This window comes from Oncorhynchus clarkii, chromosome 13 (assembly GCF_045791955.1).
Source record: "Oncorhynchus clarkii lewisi isolate Uvic-CL-2024 chromosome 13, UVic_Ocla_1.0, whole genome shotgun sequence".
Classification (NCBI taxonomy): domain Eukaryota; kingdom Metazoa; phylum Chordata; class Actinopteri; order Salmoniformes; family Salmonidae; genus Oncorhynchus; species Oncorhynchus clarkii.
In genome coordinates, this window is record NC_092159.1 from 60231316 (window position 1) to 60253000 (window position 21685).

A 21685-nucleotide genomic window follows, 5' to 3' on the forward strand; every position below is an offset into this window, starting at 1 on the left:
CTCCTTCCTCCTCTCGCTCTCCCTCCTCTCTCGCTCCTACTCTCTCCCTCCTCTCTCGCTCCTACTCTCTCCCTACTCTCTCGCTCCTCCATTCGCCCCTCCTCTCTCCTTCCTACTCTCTCTTTCCTCCTCTCTCCTTCCTCTTCTCTCGCTCCTCCTCTCTCCTTCCTCTTCTCTCCCTCGTCCTTGCTCCTCCTCTCCTTCCTCATCTCCTCCTTTCTCCCTCCTACTCTCTCCCTCCTCTTTCTCTCCTTCCTCCTCTCTCCCTCCTTCTTTCTACTCTTCGCTCCTCCTCTCTCCCTGCTCCTCTCGTGCTGCTCCTCTCTCCCTCCTCTCTCGCTCCTACTCTCTCCCTCCTCTCTCGCTCCTACTCTCTCGCTCCTCCATTTGCTCCTCCTCTCTCCTTCCTACTCTCTCCATCCTTTCTCTCCTTCCTCTTTCTCTCCTTCCTCCTCTCCCTCCTCCTTTCTACTCTTCGCTCCTCCTCACTCCTTCCTACTCTCTTTCCTCCTCTCTCCTTCCTCCTCTCTCGCTCCTCCTCTCTCCTTCCTCTTCTCTCCCTCGTCCTTGCTCCTCCTCTCCTTCCTCATCTCCTCCTTTCTCCCTCCTCCTCTCTCCATCCTCTTCTCTCACTCCTCCTCTCTCCCTCCCTTCTTCCCTCTTTCTATTTCCTCTATAAACCATTTTTCAAACGCCCCTGATGTAGTTTGACAAACTTTCTAAAAAGCCCATTTGAAGAGGTGATGTGAAAGTGACACCCACTTGTTTTGGAGCGCCGCTGGAAAAATCTACTAGACTCCCTCACTTCAATCAGCCTAATCTCTCCTCCAACAAGTCTCCTGTGGTCTCAGAGATTGCACAAGAAAATGGTGGTAATTCAATAGAAAAGAAAGCGAAACGAGAGAGAACATCACATGGCACCATTGAAGGAGGATAAGTCTAGCAGACTTAGTTGAAGTTGTGGGATAATGGAAGCAGTAGTTTACAATAGGACTCATCTAGTTTGAATGTAGAAGACCCTGGGAATGAGTACGATACAGATCCTTGTTGCTCGAAAGCAAACATTAGCGTTGTTGTGAGAATGAATGGGGCAGGTATTGGCTAGTTTGTCAAATGTCAATACAATAGGGGACTTAACCATTTAAGCTACCTCCCCAGATACAGGTTACATGACTGCCCAAAAGGTGTTTTCCAACCTGGAAGGACGTATTTGTCACAGAGCCCCAGAGTTGAGCAATGCATCAAACCCTCCAGTGACTAAAACCTGTGAGTAAGTACATTAGTCACAAAGCAATACGAACTCATCCTGTCTAATTCCCATTTGTGTTGACAACGTTAGCAAACTCTTTCCACTGACTGGATGACTGTGTGTCTGTTGGCCCCAGAGCGGCCAAGTCCTGAGGCCAGACAGTTCTACAATGGCACATCAGATCAGGAGCACATGTCATGCCTTCTCCTCACCCAGGGGCAATCAGATCAGGTATACTACTAGACATAGTGAGCCAACAACACAACAACCGCCATCGGCAGTTCAAAGAAGTAGGGGAAGGTGCCCATACAGGGCTAGCCACGGGACAAGGTGGCCTCTCCTATCAGTCTCCCCACGTGTTGGTGAGAGCGTCTCGTTAGCCAGATGAAAGGCCTGTGTCCGCCAGTATTTTACTCAGGAAACCTGAAGCCACAAAGCAACATGACCTCTGGCAGGGCTGATGAGAAGGACATATGACTTAGGAGGAGCTGTGTTAGGTAGACACTGAGAAGGTATATGCTTGTTGTTTAGTATTAAGGCCACTCTGTAATAGCAAGCCGTATCTGAAAGTGGGTGTTCATGTGTCTACCTGGTTTGAGTGTGTGAGTATAAATATTTAGAATTACTATTGTAGAAGTGTGTTACTTTGTCTGGGTGTGTACACTTCTGGCGTATTAACTAAGTGTGTATTATTTTCCTGTGGCATTGTGTGTGTGGGAGTGAATGAAGGGCTCTGGGAGCTCTGTCTTGACATGCAGATTCAGACGGTTGAACTGTTGATCCCCTGTATATTGAGCTGAACTGAAAGGAGCCGGCTGTCAGTGGATAACTGTAGCCTACATAATGCCTTGTTCTCTCTGGCCAAGCCTGTTCCTGTCACTGACTAATACTGTATTTCACTATTATCTCACACACACACTGTTAGGTCTGGTACATCCCTCCTACACACATTTGAAGTCCTGTTTGTAGATAAATATATTTAGAAATGTTTATGAAGCTTGATTCATTGACAGCGCTGATGCTCTCTGCGCCATCTACAGTAAATATCTGAAATGCCACTACTTGCCATTAGTTGGCCTAGTTAGTAAAAACAGGGGCAGCGGACGTTGCCATTGCTATTTTGTCCATCTCCTGTGCTGCATTTGACGATGTGTGTATTGACTCCCCTGTCTGTCATGGTGCTGTGTGTCTCTGTGCAGGCTGAGATGAAGACTAAAGTCCTGGAGGCCAAGCACCAGGAGGAGAAACTGAAGATGCAGCAGAGGCACGACGCAGACGTGCAGAAGGTCAGAGTGCTGACTGATTTATCAATTAATTATTTTAATGATTTAATATGTTTATTTATTTGATATTTTAGATAAATTCACACATACAGCCATAATATCATCTGTAGGGAGGTTATAGTACCGCCCAGACATAAAACCATGAATATAAATGATGGAGGACAAACGCAAAGTAAAGTGAGACTGTGCAGAAGGTAGGTATAACAAGGGTGATGTTCCCTGCATCCTTCACCACTCCCACCCTGACACTACATCTGATGTGTTATTGGCTGGGCTCACACCCTTTTCTCCTTCCCTCCTCCCTGGGCTCCCTGTTAGTTTCATTTCACCAGGGGTGTATCGGCTCAGCTCCACATCCAGCACCTGGGATCTGTCAACTTCCTCCCAAAACGTCTGGTTTCATTGTTGCCACAGAGTCTTTAAATAAAACAGAAATAGCCCCATTTTCCCTCTGTTTAAACTGTCGATGAACTCTTTGTCTCTGACAGGAGACACGGTGACAGCTCCTCCACTACCCAGCCTCTCCTGCTCTCCATCCCTCTCTCTTTAGTGTCTCTGTCATTGCAGGCAAATCACACTAATTGTGTACAGATTGCGAGCAATGTCGGATTCAATTTGTTCCCTGTTTACCCGGGCGTCTGACTAATGTCTTCAAGGGGGAGTGGTGGTGGAGGAGGGACTTTAACAAGCCCATTCAAAGGCGCATGGGGAAGCTGGCTAGCGCTAGTTATAATTAGCACCAGGTAGATGAATTATGGATGAGTGTGTGGTGCTGATGGTGGTTAGACTGGTCATCGTCTGGTCATCACAATAGCTATATAATTAGCTCAGGCAGACCTGTATTTGTTTTTTAAAACGATAGTGTTGGAGCGCATCAACAAACAGGGTTTAATATCTCCATCTAGAAGGTGCTGCCCGAGGAGCAATCCTCTAAGGATCCGAGATGGCTAGAATACCACGATAGTGAACAACTTTTTTTCATAATGCTGTGTAGCCTAGATTATCAAGCTCCATTGAGACTAAAGAGATGGTTAACAAATAACAACCCATATTGTACATCTTCAGATTGCTATGCTATCTCAGATTGCTGTATGCTATGCCTTTGTGTGTAATATAATGGCACCTCTTCCTCCAGACAGTGGGATAGTATTAGTGTCTAGGCAGTCAGGCTGGCTGGAGTCTCTCTGCAATAGAGATGTTATAAAAGACCCACAATTACTGTCCTAAAAGCTGTCGTTCCTCTGCTCCCACTCCCAGTCCCTCTGGACCCCATCTCTGACACCCCGTTACGACGGCCCTCTACATGTGCCCAAAACACACCCTCCTCTCTCCTCTCAGGAAGGCCGATGGGAAAATGGGAAAAGTGGACGTCCCTAAATGTTCTGTGAACTTTCCTTTACCCCCCTTCACTCCCTTCCCTTTCATGTCTCCCATCCCACTCACTCTGGCCACAACAGGCTTAGACACAGAGTGCACTTCTAACAGACAAAACCCAGGACAAATAACCCTCTGATGGTCCCTGGGACTGTTTCGGAGGGGATATAATCTCTCTTCCAGGGGTTTTTGATCAAATCTCCACCGTGTGTATCAAAAGACAAGGCGGCGCTGTGAAATGGTCCACAGTCCTGAACTTGTGTTGTTTCTCTCTCCTCTCTCTCTCTGTCTGTCATGTGTTGTAAAACCACCTCTTTCATGGTCAGGTCCCCTCTACTAATACAGCTCTGAGGATATCATCATTCCCAATAACACTGATCTCCTAGCATGTACTGCTATGCATAACTGTAATCAGTTCAGTACAATGGAGAGCCCTGTGCTCATAGTTTCTAAAACAATGTACTGGTATCTGTTATTTGAAAAAATACATGTTTCACTCATGCATGTGATATTTTATTTGATGTCCGAATTGGAAGGGGATGTAATGGAGTCAGAGGATGCAGTGAAGTCAGTCAAGGCTCATCTGTAGACACCTCCTGTTATGAGATGTGTTTGGGGAAAGGAATTCTGTTGATGTTGTGTATCTCTCATTAAATCAAATCAAATGTTATTGCACACACACATCCGTTAGTGAGAATGTCTGCTTTGCCAAGATAATCCATCTACCTGACAGGTGTGGCATATCAAGAATCTGATTAAACAGCATGATCATTACCCAAGTGCACCTTGTGCTGGGACAATTAAAGGTCACTCTAAAATGTGCAGTTTTGTCATAACACAATGCCACAGATGTCTCAAGTTTTGAGGGAGCGTGCAATTGGCATGCTGACAGCAGGAATGTCCACCAGAGCTGTTACCAGAGAATTGAATGTTAATTTCTCTACTGTTAGCCCCCCCCTCCCCCATCTACTGTAAGCCGCCTCCAAAGTCGTTTTCAAATAATTTGGGAGTATGTCCAACTGGCCTTACAACCACAGACCACGTGTAACCATACCAGCCCAGGACCTCCACATCCGGCTTCTTCACTTGCGGGATCATCTGAGACCAGCCACCTGGACGGTTGATGAAACTGTGGGTTTGCACAACGGAAGATTTTCTGAACAAACTGTCAGAAACCGTCTTAGGGAAGCTCGTCGTCCTCACCAGGGTTTTGACCTGACTGCAGTTTGGCGTTGTAACTGACTGCAGTGGGAAAATGTTCACCTTCAATGGCCACTGGCACGCTTGATGAGTGTGCTCTTCACGGATGAATCACAGTTTCAACTAGCAGACAGCGTGTATGGCGTTGTGTAGGCGAGGGGTTTGCTGATGTCAATGTTGTGAACAGAGTGCCCCATGGGGGAAGTGGGGCTATGGTATGGGCAGGCATAAGCTACGGACAACGAACACAGTTGAAAGCACAGAGATACACCATGAAGATCCTAAGGCCCATTGTCATGCCATTTATCCGCCGCCATCACGTCATGTTTCAGCATGATAATGCACGGCCCCATGTCACAAGGATCTGTACACAATTGATTGAGGCTGAAAATGTCCCAGTTCTTTCATGGCCTGCATACTCTACAGACATGTCACCCATTGAGCATGTTTGGGATGCTCTGTATCGACGTGTAGGACAGCGTGCTCCAGTTCCCGCCAATATCCAGCAACTTCACACAACCATTGAAGTGGAATGGGACAACCACAAGCCACAATCAACAGCCTGATCAACTCTATGCAAAGGAGATGTTGCGCTGTGTGAGATAAACGGTGGTCACACCAGATACTGACTGGTTTTCTGAACCACACCCTTCCCTCTTTTTTAAGGTATCTGTGACCAACAGATGCATATCTGTATTCTCAGTCATGTGAAATCCATAGATCCATAGAACTGTAACTCAGTAAAATCTTAGAAATTGTTGCATGTTGAGTTTATATACTGACCAAAAATGTTCATGAGCTGAAATTAAAAAAAAATCCCAGAAAATGTCCATATGCAGAAAAAGCTTCTCAAATGTTGTGCACAAATGTGTTTACATCCCTGTTAGTGAGCATTTCTCATTTGCCAAGATAATCCATCCACCTGACAGGTGTGGCATATCAGGAAGCTGATTAAACAGCATGAACATTACACAGGTGCACCTTGTGCTATGGACAATAAAAGGCCTCTTTAAAATGAGCAGTTTTGTCAAAAGTGTTACACGACTCAAGTTGAGGCAGCGTGTAATTGGACATGAATGCAGTCAGCATGCCATCAGAGCTGTTGCCAGAGAATTGAATGTTCTAAAATGACAGGACATGAGCAGATGTGCAATTTATTGTGGAGCCCTGTGTACATGGCCAGAGGCTGTCCCATCAGAGGAGTCTCAACTCCTGTGCAGCAAAGGGTGGCAGTACATCTGCAGTGTCAGAAAAGTGAGTTTTCACTCGGTCACACAATGGGCTGACGAGAAATCATTAGAATCATTCACTGGAGGGCTCCCAGCCTCAGCAGACACATGTCAGATATAAAAGCTCTTAGGACCCTGTGTGCTGTTTGATAGTCTGACCTAGGTAGCCTACAACACCCTGAAATAGTAATCAAACTGAGCCCATCATAAAAATGACTAACGTGTGTGTATAAATAGACAGCATGCATATTCAAATTGAAAGTTTTATTTGAAATCTGGTCATTACAAAGTAGCATGAATAACAGTCGGGCCAAGCTGCATATGACATTCTGAAGGCCAGCATTTCAGCCTTCCTCACTGTCCAGTCAGTTATTTCTGAGGGGAAAACAGTTATTTAAATGAGAATTGGATAACAAACATTTCAATTTGAGAGTCTACGCCAGATAAGGAACAGTACATTACTTTTGAGGATACTTCACAACTTTGGATCCAGCACTAGGGATTTAAGGAGATGCTTCATGGGATACAACATTAAAAGAGGGCTGAGCTGTGTCTCCTGGAGAGTAGCGGGTGTTGGACAAGACCTCTCTGCCTCATTCATAGCTGTTATGGTTCTGAAAAATACATCTGAATGGAGGTAGAACAGGATCAGGAAAGATCTGCTTAATCATATCACCTGGCTCCTCGAACTCAGGGACCATTTATTTCTGCTTAATCCAAGGACCATTTTTTTTCATCTGATTAATCCAGGGGACTGGTGTTTGCTGCTCAATCTCAGGGGCCAGGTTTTTCTGCTTAATCCAGGCAACCTGTTTTTTCTGCCTGATCTAAGGGACCTGTGCTTGCTGCCTGATCTTGCGGACCTTAGCTTGCTGCCTGATCCCCTCACTTTGCTGGTTGATTAGAGCGCTTGACCCCGGTGATGTACTGGGCCGAACGCACTACCCTCTGTAGTGCCTTGCGGTCGGAGGCAGAGAAGTTGCCGTACCAGGCAGTGATGCAACCCGTCAGGATGCTCTCAATGGTGCAGCTGTAAAACCTTTTGAGGACCTGAGGACCCATGCCAACTCTTTTCAGTCTCCTGAGGGGGAATAGGCGTTGTCATGCCCTCTTCGACTGTCTTTGTGTGCTTGGACCATGTTAGTTTGTTGGTGATGTGGACACCAAGGATATTGAAGCTCTCAACCTGCTCCACTACAGCCCCGTTGATGAGAATGGGGGCGTGCTCGGTCCTCCTTTTCCTGTAGTCCACAATCATCTCCTTAGTCTTGATCACGTTGAGGGAGAGGTTGTTATTCTGGCACCACCCGGTCAGGTCTCTGACCTCCTCCTTATAGGCTGTCTCATCATTGTCGGTCAATCAGGCCTACCACTTTTATGTCATCAGCAAACTTAATGATGGTGTTGGAGTTGTCCTGGCCATACAGTCATGAGTGAACAGGGAGTACAGGAGGGGACTGAGCACACACCTCTGAGGGACGCTTTAACTGTGAGTGTGCTGCTCTCTCCTTGTATTGGCACCTTGACTCGTCTAGCTTTCAGTTAGAGACAGCTGGTGGCAATCAGTCAGGCAATCTCAACCTCAGGTGTAGCAATTATACAGTATTGCTCCATGATGGACCCTGTCCAGAAACAACCCCTAGCCCGTTCCCCAGGCACTTCATGTAGATCTGAAAGAATTGGATAGGTGTCGTACTCCACCCGGCTGATTATTTTGCCATCTTGCTTATACCTATCCAATCCTTTCAGATCTACACAAGTGTCTAGTGCTAGGGGTTGGTTCTGGACGGGGCCTTGGGCTACTAATTTAAGTGGTTCACTTTCAATAAGTCTAGCTTGCAAAGGTATGAGGACACACATTTTGCACCCACCACAGTGCACTGAAATCATGTTGAAGCACATCATTTCTACTGAGCATGTTCCTGAATGTTATGCTCAGATATGTCCTGTATATCTGCATACCCAGGCAGGTAGCCCAGTGTTTAGAGCGTTGGACTTGTAACTGAAAGGTTGCAAGATCGAATCCCCGAGCTGACAAGGTAAAATTATGTCGTTCTGCTCCTGAACAAGGCAGTTAACCCACTGTTCCTAGGCTGTCATTGAAAATAAGAATTTGTTCTTAACTGACTTGTCTAGTTAAATAAAGGTTAAAAAATAAATAAATAACCACCTGAACAAAAACAGTAGATGAGAAATGAAGGAAGAGCTGAATATGAGGTGTGTCCGGAACTACACTATTTATACAACATTTTGCAACTATATGAAACAACATGCAACACTTTTGAACAGGTTGAATTTACCTGCCCCCTTTTCCACTTTAGATTTTAGACCGTAAGAATGGCGAGATCGATGAGCTGAAGACCATGTACAGAGCCAAGCAGAAGGAATCGGAGGAGAGTGTGCGCAAGTTGGAGAAGAAAGGTGAGAGGTCGTGGGGTCATAGTGGGGGTCGAGCCTGGAGGCAGACTCAAGGGGATATTTACACCAGTGTGTCTCTGCACACTCAGAGTAAAACCCCAGTTTAAACTCTGTGTTACTGTTACAGGGTGAGACCCCACTGGTGTGGCCCGATGCTACCCAGCTGTGCTCCTTCTAACAGCACGTTTATGAGACTGATATTTCACACTTGTCATAAACAGATTCTTTAGTGACAGTGCATGTTGTACAGTACACTTCCAGCACAGAGCGATTTAGTTGCAGACGTTCTCTATACTCAGCTTTAACCCCTTTATACTATGGGAGATTGGAGATATTCTCAGTGCTGACATACAATATGAAACAACAATGACGAGGGATACAAAGCATGTGACTTTCACAGAACTTGCTTGAAGTAGTGTGAAAGAAACAAATGTTGTGTGTGTGTGTGGGGGGGGGGGGGCCTGAGGCTGGGCCTTACTGAGTTCTCTGTCTGTGTGTGTGTGTTGTTTTTCCATCCACAGTTCAAAGCGTGGTGCGCGAGTCCCAGGTCATCCGTGAGAGCAAAGAGAAGCAGATCGGCGAGCTGAAGAAGATGTCAGATCAGAGCACTGACTCCCTGAAAAACGAGTGGGAGAAAAAGGTAAAGGAAAGTTGAAGGGCTGAAGTCGATTTCCAACCAGCCCTAGCCCCTAAGCACTCCTAAGCCTGAGGAAGGCTGCAATAGAAGGATTTGAAAGGGCGGAATCTGGGCTGACCTCAACCAAGCCAGGTTCACTATAGAGCTGGGAAATCTTTATTCTAGACGTTTCTTTGTAGGCTCATTCGGCCAGGCCTGTGTGTTTTTTTTTACTGAAAAAATAATGTTAGTACTTCTTCTCTAAATTGTCTTTTCAGTCCCGCTAACTCTAGTTAACTAAGCTGCTCAATGAGATCTTAATGACAAGTCAGTTAAGAACACATTCTTCTTTTCAATGACGGCCTAGGAACGGTGGGTTAACTGCCTTGCTCAGAGGCAGAACGACAGATTTTTACCTTGTCAGCTCGGGATTCAATCTTGCAACCTTACAGTTAACTAGTCCAACGCTCTAACCACCTGATTACATTGCACTCCACGAGGAGCCTGCCTGTTACGCGAATGCAGTAAACCAAGGTAAGTTTCTAGCTAGTATTAAACTTATATTATAACAAACAATCAATCAATCATAATCACTAGTTAACTACACATGGTTGATGATATTATTAGTTTATCTAGCGTGTCCAGCGTTGCATATAATCGATGCGATGTGTATTCGCGAAAAAGGATTGTCGTTGCTCTTCTGTGTACCTAACCATAAACACCAATGCCTTTCTTAAAATCAATACACAGAAGAATATATTTTTAAACCTGCGTATTAAGCTAAAAGAAATCCAGGTTAGCAGGCAATATTAACCAGGTGAAATTGTGTCACTTCTCTTGCGTTCATTGCACGCAGAGTCAGTGTATATACAACAGTTTGGGCCGCCTAATTTGCCAGAATTTTACGTAATTATGACATAACATTAAAGGTTGTGCAATGTAACAGGAATATTTAGACTTAGGGATGCCACCTGTTAGATAAAATACGTAACGGTTCCGTATTTCACTGAAAGAATAAACGTCTTGTTTTCGAGATGATAGTTTCCGGATTCGACCATATTAATGACCGAAGGCTCGTATTTCTGTGTGTTATTATGTTATAATTAAGGCTATACTTTGATAGAGCAGTCTGACTGAGCGATGGTAGGCAGCAGCAGGCTCGTAAGCATTCATTCAAACAGCACTTTCTTGCGTTTGACAGCAGCTCTTCGCAATGCTTCATACATTGCGCTGTTTATGACTTCAAGCCTATCAACTCCCGAGATTAGGCTGGTGTAACCGATGTGAAATGGCTAGCTAGTTAGCGGGGTGCGCGCTAATAGCGTTTCAAACGTCACTCGCTCTGAGACTTGGAGTGGTTGTTCCCCTTGCTCTGCATGGGTAACGCTGCTTCGAGGGTGCCTGTTGTCGTTGTGTTCCTGGTTCGAGCCCAGGTAGGAGCGAGGAGAGAGACGGAAGCTATACTGTTACACTGGCAATACTAAAGTGCCTATAAGAACATCCAATAGTCAAAGGTTAATGAAATACAAATGGTATAGAGAGAAATAGTCCTATAATTCCTATAATAACTACAAAACTTCTTACCTGGGAATATTGAAGACTCATGTTAAAAGGAACCACCAGCTTTCATATGTTCTCATGTTCTGAGCAAGGAACTTAAACGTTAGCTTTCTTACATGGCACATATTGCACTTTTACTTTCTTCTCCAACACTTTGTTTTTGCATTATTTAAACCAAATTGAACATGTTTCATTATTTATTTGAGGCTAAATTGATTGTATTGATGTTATTATTATTAAGTTCAAATAAGTGTTCATTCAGTATTGTTGTAATTGTCATTATTACAAATACATTTTAAAAATCGGCCGATTAATCGGTATCGACTTTTTTTGGTCCTCCAATAATCGCTATCGGTATCGGCGTTGAAAAATAATAATCGGTCGACCTCGACTTGATATATCTATTGAAATTGAGAGTGAGACAGAGCGACGCAGGGAGAGACAGACTCAGAGAGACAGACGCAGAGAGAGAGACGCAGAACAGGCCAGAGTTGGTACAGTAGAATGTCTCTGATTGGACACCTGGGCCAGTGGAGGTAGCCAAGGTACCACACGTAGTAGCTGTGATAGGCTGACTGACGCTGTGGTGTCCTTTGCCCCTCCTCCCCCCAGCTGCACGCGGCGGTGGCGGGCATGGAGCAAGAGAAGTTTGACCTGCAGAAGAAGCAAACAGAGAACATTCAGGTGCTGCTGGAGGACACCAACCAGAGGCTGGCCAAGATGGAGGCTGAGTATGGCGCCCAGACACAGGCTAACGTGAGTGGGGGAGATTGGGGAAGTTGGAGGAACACTGTTTTCACCATCAGTAACACTTACTGTATACACCCTCTGTCTCATGTTTGAACACGCCCCCTCATAAAGTGTTTGCGGACAAGCAGAGCTGACATGAAGGGTGAGGTGTCCTACCTTACAGTTAAAGTCAGAAGTTTACATACACTTACGTTGGAGTCATTAAAACTCGTTTTCCAACCACTCCACATTTCTTGTTAACAAACTATAGTTTTGGCAAGTCGATTAGGATATCTACTTTGTGCATGACACAGGTAATTTTTCCAACAATTGTTTGCAGACAGTTTATTTCACTTATAATTCACTGTATCCCAATTCCAGTGGGTCAGAAGTTTACATACACTAAGTTGGCTGTGCCTTTAAACAGCTTGGAAAAGGCCTACCTTCAAACTCAGTAAATATTTGCTTGACATCATGGGAAAATCAAAAAGAATTGTAGACATCCACAAGTCTGGTTCATCCTTGGGAGCAATTTCCAAACGCCTGAAGGTACCACATTCATCTGTACAAACAATAGTATGCAAGTATAAACAGCATGTGGGGCCAGACTACGGTTTGCAACTGCACATGGGGACAAAGATCGTACTTTTGGGAGAAATGTCCTCTGGTCTGATGAAACAAAAATATAACTGTTTTGCCATAATGACCATCGTTAGCCAAAGAACACCATCCCAACCGTGAAGCATGTTGGTGGCAGCATCATGTTGTGGGGGTGCTTTGCTGCAGGAGGGATTGGTGCACTTAACAAAATAGATGGCAACATGAGGAAGGAAAATTATGTGGATATATTGAAGCAACATCTCAAGACATCAGTCAGGAAGTTAAAGCTTGGTCGGAAATGGAACTTCCAAATGGACAATGACCCCAAGCATACTTCCAAAGTTGTGGTAAAATGGCTTAAGGACAACAAAGTCAAGGTATTGGAGTGGCCATCACAAAGTCCTGACCTCAATCCTATTGACAATTTGTGGGAAGAATTGAAAAAGCATGTACGAGCAAGGAGGCCTACAAACCTGACTCAGTTACACCAGCTCTGTCAGCAGGAATGGGCCACAATTCACCCAATTTATTGTAGGAAGCTTGTGGAAGGCTACCCAAAACATTTGACCCAAGTTCAACAATTTAAAGGCAATGCTACCGAATACTAATTGAGTGTATGTAAACTTCTGACCCATTGGGAATGTGATGAAAGAAATAAAAGCTGAAACAAATCATTCTCTTTTCTATTATTCTGACATTTTACATACTTAAAATAAAGTGGTGATCCTATCTGGCCTATAACAGGGACTTTTTACTGGATTAAATGTCAGGAATTGTGAAAAACTGAGTTTAAATGTATTTGGCTAAGGTGTATGTAAACTTCTGACTTCAACTGTACCTTCCACCTTGTAAAAGTCTCTCTGCCTTTGCATCGAATCCCATCTAACCTGAGAGTGTTGCTGTGTGTGTGTGTGGGTGTGTGTGTGTGTGTGTGTGTGTGTGTGTGTGTGTGTGTGTGTGTGTGTGTGTGTGTGTGTGTGTGTGTGTGTGTGTGTGTGTGTGTGTGTGTGTGTGTGTGTGTTAAGGACCTACGGTGGGACAAAGTAGGGGTGGGGGATTAGGTATGGATGTTCAGCAACAGGGGCCATTTAGACACGGTACAGTACTTCATGAATTTAGCTTTCACAATTAACGTGTACATACACACACACACACACTTTCTCTCACTTTCGCTCTCACACACACACATTCTCTATCTCCGTCTCTCACACACGCAGATATTTGCAATCAATAGCTTTCACAGGTAAACTGTACTCCTACCCATACACACACACTTTATCTCTTTCACTTTATCTATCTCACACACACACACACACACACACACACACACATGTGCAGCGAGATAGTCTGTCAGCAGGATGGAATTTAAGAAGCATCAAAAGCGGGCCTGCGAGGCTGGGTAAGACCCTTCTTTAATAATTAAACACAGTCTATAGCCAGGTGAGGCCCGCAACATGAAAGGGCCCTCTTTCACTGGAAATTAGGTGCTCTACCCCTGTTAGTTTAGGCTGACCTCCACACAGAGGTACACATGCACGGGCGTACACTCACATACACACACACACACACAGGTGAGGTAGCTCTGAACTCCCCCTCTCTATTTGATGTCTCAGTATCCAAGCCCTCTGAATTATTTTGTTTGTCTTTCATCATGCAACCGTGTGCAGTGTTTCTGGTGCTTGCCAAAAAACAAAAGGTAAAGTGAAGTTTATCAAAGCTATCTGACAGAGTGAGAGTTTCAACATATAACACACACATTTTCACGGAGGCTTCTTCCCCAAAGAAAGGTGTTTTGACACCTGTAATTGTTTTAGAACTTGTCTGGTGTCTAGAACAGTTCAGGTAGAGCAGCTGCTAGTGTGTATGTCAACATGAAGACTAGCTGAAATATGACTGAAATCTCTTTGTTTGTGCTTGTCTGTGTGAGTCAACGGAGACAAAGAGAACAGAGCATGTCCCTGACAGACCACTACAGTATTCCTGTACCATAACAGCATCTCTAGCTGCATCACACCCACAGGTGGCATACAAGCACTCCAAGTCTTCTGCTGGTGTGTAATATGTGGGAATATGTTTAGGTATTCTGCTGGTGTGTAATATGTGGGAATATGTTTAGGTCTTCTGCTGGTGTGTAATATGTGGGAATATGTTTAAGTCTTCTGCTGGTGTGTAATATGTGGGAATATGTTTAAGTCTTCTGCTGGTGTGTAATATGTGGGAATATGTTTAAGTCTTCTGCTGGTGTGTAATATGTGGGAATATGTTTAGGTCTTCTGCTGGTGTGTAATATGTGGGAATATGTTTAGGTCTTCTGCTGGTGTGTAATATGTGGGAATATGTTTAAGTCTTCTGCTGGTGTGTAATATGTGGGAATATGTTTAGGTCTTCTGCTGGTGTGTAATATTTGGGAATATGTTTAGGTCTTCTGCTGGTGTGTAATATGTGGGAATATGTTTAGGTCTTCTGCTGGTGTGTAATATGTGGGAATATGTTTAGGTATTCTGCAGGTGTGTAATATGTGGGAATATGTTTAGGTCTTCTGCTGGTGTGTAATATGTGGGAATATGTTTAAGTCTTCTGCTGGTGTGTAATATGTGGGAATATGTTTAAGTCTTCTGCTGGTGTGTAATATGTGGGAATATGTTTAGGTCTTCTGCTGGTGTGTAATATGTGGGAATATGTTTAAGTCTTCTGCTGGTGTGTAATATGTGGGAATATGTTTAGGTCTTCTGCTGGTGTGTAATATGTGGGAATATGTTTAGGTCTTCTGCTGGTGTGTAATATGTGGGAATATGTTTAGGTCTTCTGCTGGTGTGTAATATGTGGGAATATGTTTAAGTCTTCTGCTGGTGTGTAATATGTGGGAATATGTTTAGGTATTCTGCTGGTGTGTAATATGTGGGAATATGTTTAAGTCTTCTGCTGGTGTGTAATATGTGGGAATATGTTTAAGTCTTCTGCTGGTGTGTAATATGTGGAAATATGTTTAAGTCTTCTGCTGGTGTGTAATATGTGGGAATATGTTTAAGTCTTCTGCTGGTGTGTAATATGTGGGAATATGTTTAGGTCTTCTGCTGGTGTGTAATTTGTGGGAATATGTTTAAGTCTTCTGCTGGTGTGTAATATGTTTAAGTCTTCTGCTGGTGTGTAATATGTGGGAATATGTTTAAGTATTCTGCTGGTGTGTAATATGTGGGAATATGTTTAAGTCTTCTGCTGGTGTGTAATATGTGGGAATATGTTTAAGTCTTCTGCTGGTGTGTAATATGTGGGAATATGTTTAAGTCTTCTGCTGGTGTGTAATATGTTTAAGTCTTCTGCTGGTGTGTAATATGTGGGAATATGTTTAAGTCTTCTGCTGGTGTGTAATATGTGGGAATATGTTTAGGTCTTCTGCTGGTGTGTAATATGTGGGAATATGTTTAAGTCTTCTGCTGGTGTGTAATATGTGGGAATATGTTTAAGTATTCTGCTGGTGTGTAATATGTGGGAATATGTTTAAGTATTCTGCTGGTGTGTAATATGTGGGAATATGTTTAAGTCTTCTGCTGGTGTGTAATATGTGGGAATATGTTTAAGTGAGACCACCTCTTTAACTGGCGTTGGTAGGTCATCCATCACTGAATATTGAATCTGTTACATTATGTTACGCAACTTGTCTTTGATAAATATTTTGGGCACCAAATGAACCAATTTTTATTTATTTAAAGAAGACCCATTTTATCCTAGTTAAATCTATGAAGGACTCAGGAGAGCAAAGCTAATATGTAGCCTATCACTACACACTTGTCACTTTGTGTGTGTCTCTCTGAAGGAGCCCATTAGTGGAGTTCAGTGCCGGTAATGTAACGTGCTGCTAACACCTGGTGCTCAGGGGAGTGCGCCAAACACACACACACAGCCTCTCCGTCTCATCCCATGCCAGGGCGTTAAGTGTCAGCACACGTCCTGGCTCAGTCCTCCTTCGTTCCCCCTTCATTTTCTTAAGGCACTCTTGTTGGCCGCTTGCAGACAATTTACAAAGGACCCCTCTCACGGGGCCTGACGGCACTGGCCGTCCCTCTCTGTCCCAAAAACACACAGAGCTCTCCTGTCTCAGTCAGCTCTCATCGGTTAGAGGACTGCACACTCCCCATCCAGCCACTTTGTCATCACATGTATCAACCTGCGAATGCGCTGCATTCCAAACTGTCACACAGAGACTAGGTGTTTTTGGTTTCCCATTGGTCCTGGGAACGAAGCCATCAGTTTCCTGACCGGTAAAATGGAAAGTTTTTAAACGTTCTGAGAATCGAAGTGAAAATGTAGCCTATTCTGGGAACGTACATTTTTTGTTATACTGAGGTTCTGAGAACATTTTACTATGGTTTCCTGAAAGTTTTCCCGGGAGGTTTTATTAACGTTCTGACAATGGAAATTCTAGGTTATTTTGAGGTTTTTGAAAAACTTTCACTGAAAGTTTCAGTAAGACTTTTATTAACACTACTAGCTTAGTTTGGGTTCACTTTTTTAACTCCAAGCACAGAAAGGATGCATGAACATTTTCTTAGGCATTAGTCATGAAAATTAGTCATGCAAATACATTTATTTTTTATTGTGGCACGGCATCAGTGAGATTCAAACCTATGATCTTCTGATCTCTATCTATAGAATTAGTCCACTGCGCCACCAGGAAAGAGAGAGCTAGCATGCCATGTTTTTTAAAACTCTAACAAAGCTGTTCATTTTAGTATATTCAAACAGACCCCATTTCAAAGTCAACATTCAGGTCAACATTCACAAGGCCGCTGGGCCAGACGAATTACCAGGGCGTGTACTCCGAGCATGCTGGCAAGTGTCTTCACTGACATTTTCAACCTGTCCCTGACCGAGTCTGTAATACCTACGTTTCAAGCAGACCACAATAGTCCCTGTGCCCATGAACGCCAAGGTAACCTGCCTAAATGACTACTGCCCCGTAGCACTCACATCTGTAGCTATGAAGTGTTTTGAAAGGCTGGTCATGGCTCACATCAACACCATTATTCCAGAAACCCTAGACCCACTCCAATTTGCATACCGCCCCAACAGATCCACAGAAGACCAATCAAATCAAATCAAATTTTATTTGTCACATACACATAGTTAGCAGATGTTAATGCGAGTGTAGCGAAATGCTTGTGCTTCTAGTTCCGACAATGCAGTAATAACCAACGCCTATTCCCCCTCAGTAGACTGAAAAAATTTGCCATGGGTCCTCAGATCCTCAAAGATATACAGCTACACCGTCAAGAGCATGTTGACTGGTTGCATCACTGCCTGTTAGGTAACTGCTCGGCGTCCGACCTCAAGGCGCAGCTATCCTGCACCATTCCCAGAACATTGTGGGATGGTTGTATGCAAATCAACCATTGGACCACCACACTCTCACCAAGCTCTAAAAAAACAAATGGTTCTCAGAACGTTATGTGCTAGCTGGGCAGTCACAATCAGCTGGGTCACGGTCATTAATCACCAAACAGAAGAAAACAGGGTGGGACTAGATGGACATTTTTGTTTTCCTATGCAAAATGTTTTGCTATGATGTATCCTAATGAACACGCCCCTGGACTTTGTTTGATCACCCTCGATTGAGTTTAGAATGAGGGAGTCTGAATGATTGGTAATCTGGAGCGGTTGTCTGGTTTATGAAGAATGGGATTAGAGGATTTGGTGGGATTACGTAGGCCAAGAGCAATGAGCTCAACTTCTGTGTGCCCTTTAAACTTGTATTGTGAGGAGGCAGAACTAGGCAGAGCAGGAGAAAGCGAAAGAAACAGCAGCTTGGGGAGAGAGAAAAACGCTTTTGGGAACAAGAGAGAAGATGTTTTCATAGGCAGGCGGAACAGTTGACTTTTTGAAGTCTATTTCTTTAACTTTCTCTTTGAGACTTTGCAGAGGGAACGAAGAGCCTACAGATTCATCAGATGTGTCTTTTAAAACAGTCCCACCTGATAGGATCTATCCCTGGTGCACTGAGGACTTTGATGTCTGCTTAGCTGAGAGTTGGAGAATCTGGTTGCTGAGAAACACAGTCGGTTCAGGCTGACTGTAGAATTGAGCATGAGTTCAGTTGGGTAAACTGTGGTGTGGTGCTGGGATAGTGGGTTTCAGGCCAGAGACGGCTGGTGGGAGGAGCTTCAGGTGGACGGGCTCATTGTAATGACTAGAATGGAATTAATGGAACAAAGTCAAACGTGATTTCCATATGTTTGATACCGTTCCATGTATTCTATTCCAATCTTTACAATGAGCCCGTCCTCCTATGGCTCCTCTCACCCGCCTCTTCTGATACTGGTAAATGGGTTTGGATGATGAGCCACTCATGCTGTTGAACAGTAGGGTGAAATAGATTTGTACTGGTCTGTATCTTAATTTGATCACTGTTGTTGCAGAGAATTTTCCTACTCAGCAGGAAATGCAGATTGTAGTGTATTCAAGGTTTAAAAGGCTTCTAACGTTTCTGATTTCCACTTAGAAATGTCAGCCTAGATTTGCCCTAATGAAAAATGTATCACAAAAATGTCCATTAATTATAATCCACATAATATTTTCAGGATTATTTTCGTGCTGTGAGAAGCAGGGTCCTATTAAGATGGCGCATCTGTAACAGAATTGTTCATCTTGATGGTGGTCAATGATGTTCATGCTGTCTCATGCTGATGGTCCTCTCCCATTGTATAGGAGCAGACAGTGATGTTCATGCTGTCTCATGCTGATGGTCCTCTCCCACTGTATAGGAGCAGACAGTGATGTTCATGCTGATGGTCCTCTCCCACTGCATAAGAGCAGATAGTGATGTTCATGCTGTCTCATGCTGATGGTCCTCTCCCACTGTAAAGGACCAGACAGTGATGTTCATGCTGTCTCATGCTGATGGTCCTCTCCCACTGTATAGGAGCAGACAGTGATGTTCATGCTGTCTCATGCTGATGGTCCTCTCCCATTGTATAGGAGCAGACAGTGATGTTCATGCTGTCTCATGCTGATGGTCCTCTCCCACTGTATAGGAGCAGACAGTGATGTTCATGCTGATGGTCCTCTCCCACTGTATAGGAGCAGACAGTGATGTTCATGCTGTCTCATGCTGATGGTCCTCTCCCACTGTATAGGAGCAGACAGTGATGTTCATGCTGTCTCATACTGATGGTTCTCTCCCACTGTATAGGAGCAGACAGTGATGTTCATGCTGTCTCATGCTGATGGTCCTCTCCCACTGTATAGGAGCAGACAGTGATGTTCATGCTGTCTCATGCTGATGGTCCTCTACCACTGTATAGGAGCAGACAGTGATGTTCATGCTGTCTCATACTGATGGTTCTCTCCCACTGTATAGGAGCAGACAGTGATGTTCATGCTGTCTCATGCTGATGGTCCTCTCCCACTGTATAGGAGCAGACAGTGATGTTCATGCTGTCTCATGCTGATGGTCCTCTCCCACTGTATAGGAGCAGACAGTGATGTTCATGCTGTCTCATGCTGATGGTCCTCTCCCACTGTATAGGACCAGACAGTGATGTTCATGCTGTCTCATGCTGATGGTCCTCTCCCACTGTATAGGAGCAGACAGTGATGTTCATGCTGTCTCATGCGGATGGTCCTCTCCCACTGTATAGGAGCAGACAGTGATGTTCATGCTGTCTCATGCTGATGGTTCCTCTCCCACTGTATAGGAGCAGACAGTGATGTTCATGCTGATGGTCCTCTCCCACAGTATAGGAGCAGACAGTGATGTTCATGCTGTCTCATGCTAATTGTCCTCTCCCACTGTATAGGACCAGACAGTGATGTTCATGCTGTCTCATGCTGATGGTCCTCTCCCACTGTATAGGACCAGACAGTGATGTTCATGCTGATGGTTCTCTCCCACTGTATAGGAGCAGACAGTGATGTTCATGCTGATGGTCCTCTCCCACTGTATAGGACCAGACAGTGATGTTCATGCTGTCTCATGCTGATGGTCCTCTACCACTGTATAGGACCAGACAGTGATGTTCATGCTGTCTCATGCTGATGGCCCTCTCCCACTGTATAGGACCAGACAGTGCGGGAGCTGGAGCTGCGTGTGAAGCAGCTGTCAGTGGAGGTGGAGAACGGTAACGTGCTGAGGCAGAAGGTGACCCAGGAGAAGGGCCAGCTGGAGATCCACATTGCCACCATCAGCTCTGAGCTTCAGGAGGCCAACCGACAGTAAGGAGGAGACCCCACACCTCGGTCACCCCCATCCATCCACCCACTCACTGTTCTCTTCCCAAACCTTACATGAAAAGAAGGAAAAGTCTCACCCCAAAATACACAGACAGCCCCCAACTCATTTACCGACACAGAGTTCCCCAGTCTCATCCCCAGCTCCAGCCTCTGTTTGAGCCAAGCAGTAGGCCCTTACAGTAGTGAGTGGTGCTGACTGTTTGTATGTCTGTACTGAGTATGTCTGTGTTGTGTTGTCCAGGAGGGTGTCTCTGCTGAGGGAGAAGGAGCAGCAGAGTGAGCAACATGAAGACACACTGCAGAGGCTCCAGACCAAACATGAGGCTGACATCAGCCACTTCCAACAGGAACACACACTCTCCGCTGCTAAGGTAGCCAACGGCATGTGCTAGCAGACTAGACTACTGTAGAACACTACTGCACTGCGACAGTATCATTGCGCAACATGGTACGCAGCAACATCTGGATGTGCGTGCAAAACAAGTTCCACATTCACATTCTGCTACCATTTCTGTCTAGCCGTCTGCGCATACAAATTGATGCATACGTTCAATAAATCCAACGTATGCATCAAACAGAACGCACCGCGACGGCCTCTGCAATGCAGTGCTGCAAGGCAACACAGTGTTCCATTGGAAATGAATGTACTTCTGGTGTACCAAAATGGAATGACGCTGTCGGTGTGATCGAGGCGTAAGGTACCCAACCAAATTAGTATAGAAAAACTAGATGCTACACCACTGCATTATATGATGCTACACCACTGCATTACCTGATGCTACACCACTGCATTATCTGATGCTACACCACTGCATTATCTGATGCTACGCCACTGCATTACCTGATGCTACACCACTGCATTATCTGATGCTACACCACTGCATTACCTGATGCTACACTACTGCATTATCTGATGCTACACCACTGCATTACCTGATGTTACACCACTGCATTATCTGATGCTACACCACTGCATTATCTGATGCTACACCACTGCATTATCTGATGCTACACCACTACATTACCTGATGCTACACCACTGCATTGCCTGATGCTACACCACTGCATTATCTGATTCTACACCACTGCATTACCTGATGCTACACCACTGCATTATCTGATGCTACACCACTGCATTATCTGATGCTACACCACTGCATTACCTGATGCTACACCACTGCATTATCTGATGCTACGCCAC

At 44.6% G+C, this 21685-nt stretch overlaps 1 protein-coding gene across 1 annotated transcript in view; it reads left to right on the forward strand.

Moving 5' to 3' along the window:
* Window positions 1-2432: 2432 nt before the first annotated feature.
* Window positions 2433-21685, forward strand: part of LOC139365186 (centrosomal protein of 112 kDa-like) — a 158661-nt gene continuing 139408 nt past the window's right edge. The window contains exons 1-6 of the mRNA XM_071102639.1: window positions 2433-2535; window positions 8657-8756; window positions 9275-9393; window positions 11542-11685; window positions 20312-20466; window positions 20726-20855. Coding sequence (XP_070958740.1) covers window positions 2455-2535; window positions 8657-8756; window positions 9275-9393; window positions 11542-11685; window positions 20312-20466; window positions 20726-20855 — 729 coding nt within the window. The 5' untranslated portion in view covers window positions 2433-2454. The remainder of the gene's footprint in view (window positions 2536-8656; window positions 8757-9274; window positions 9394-11541; window positions 11686-20311; window positions 20467-20725; window positions 20856-21685) is intronic.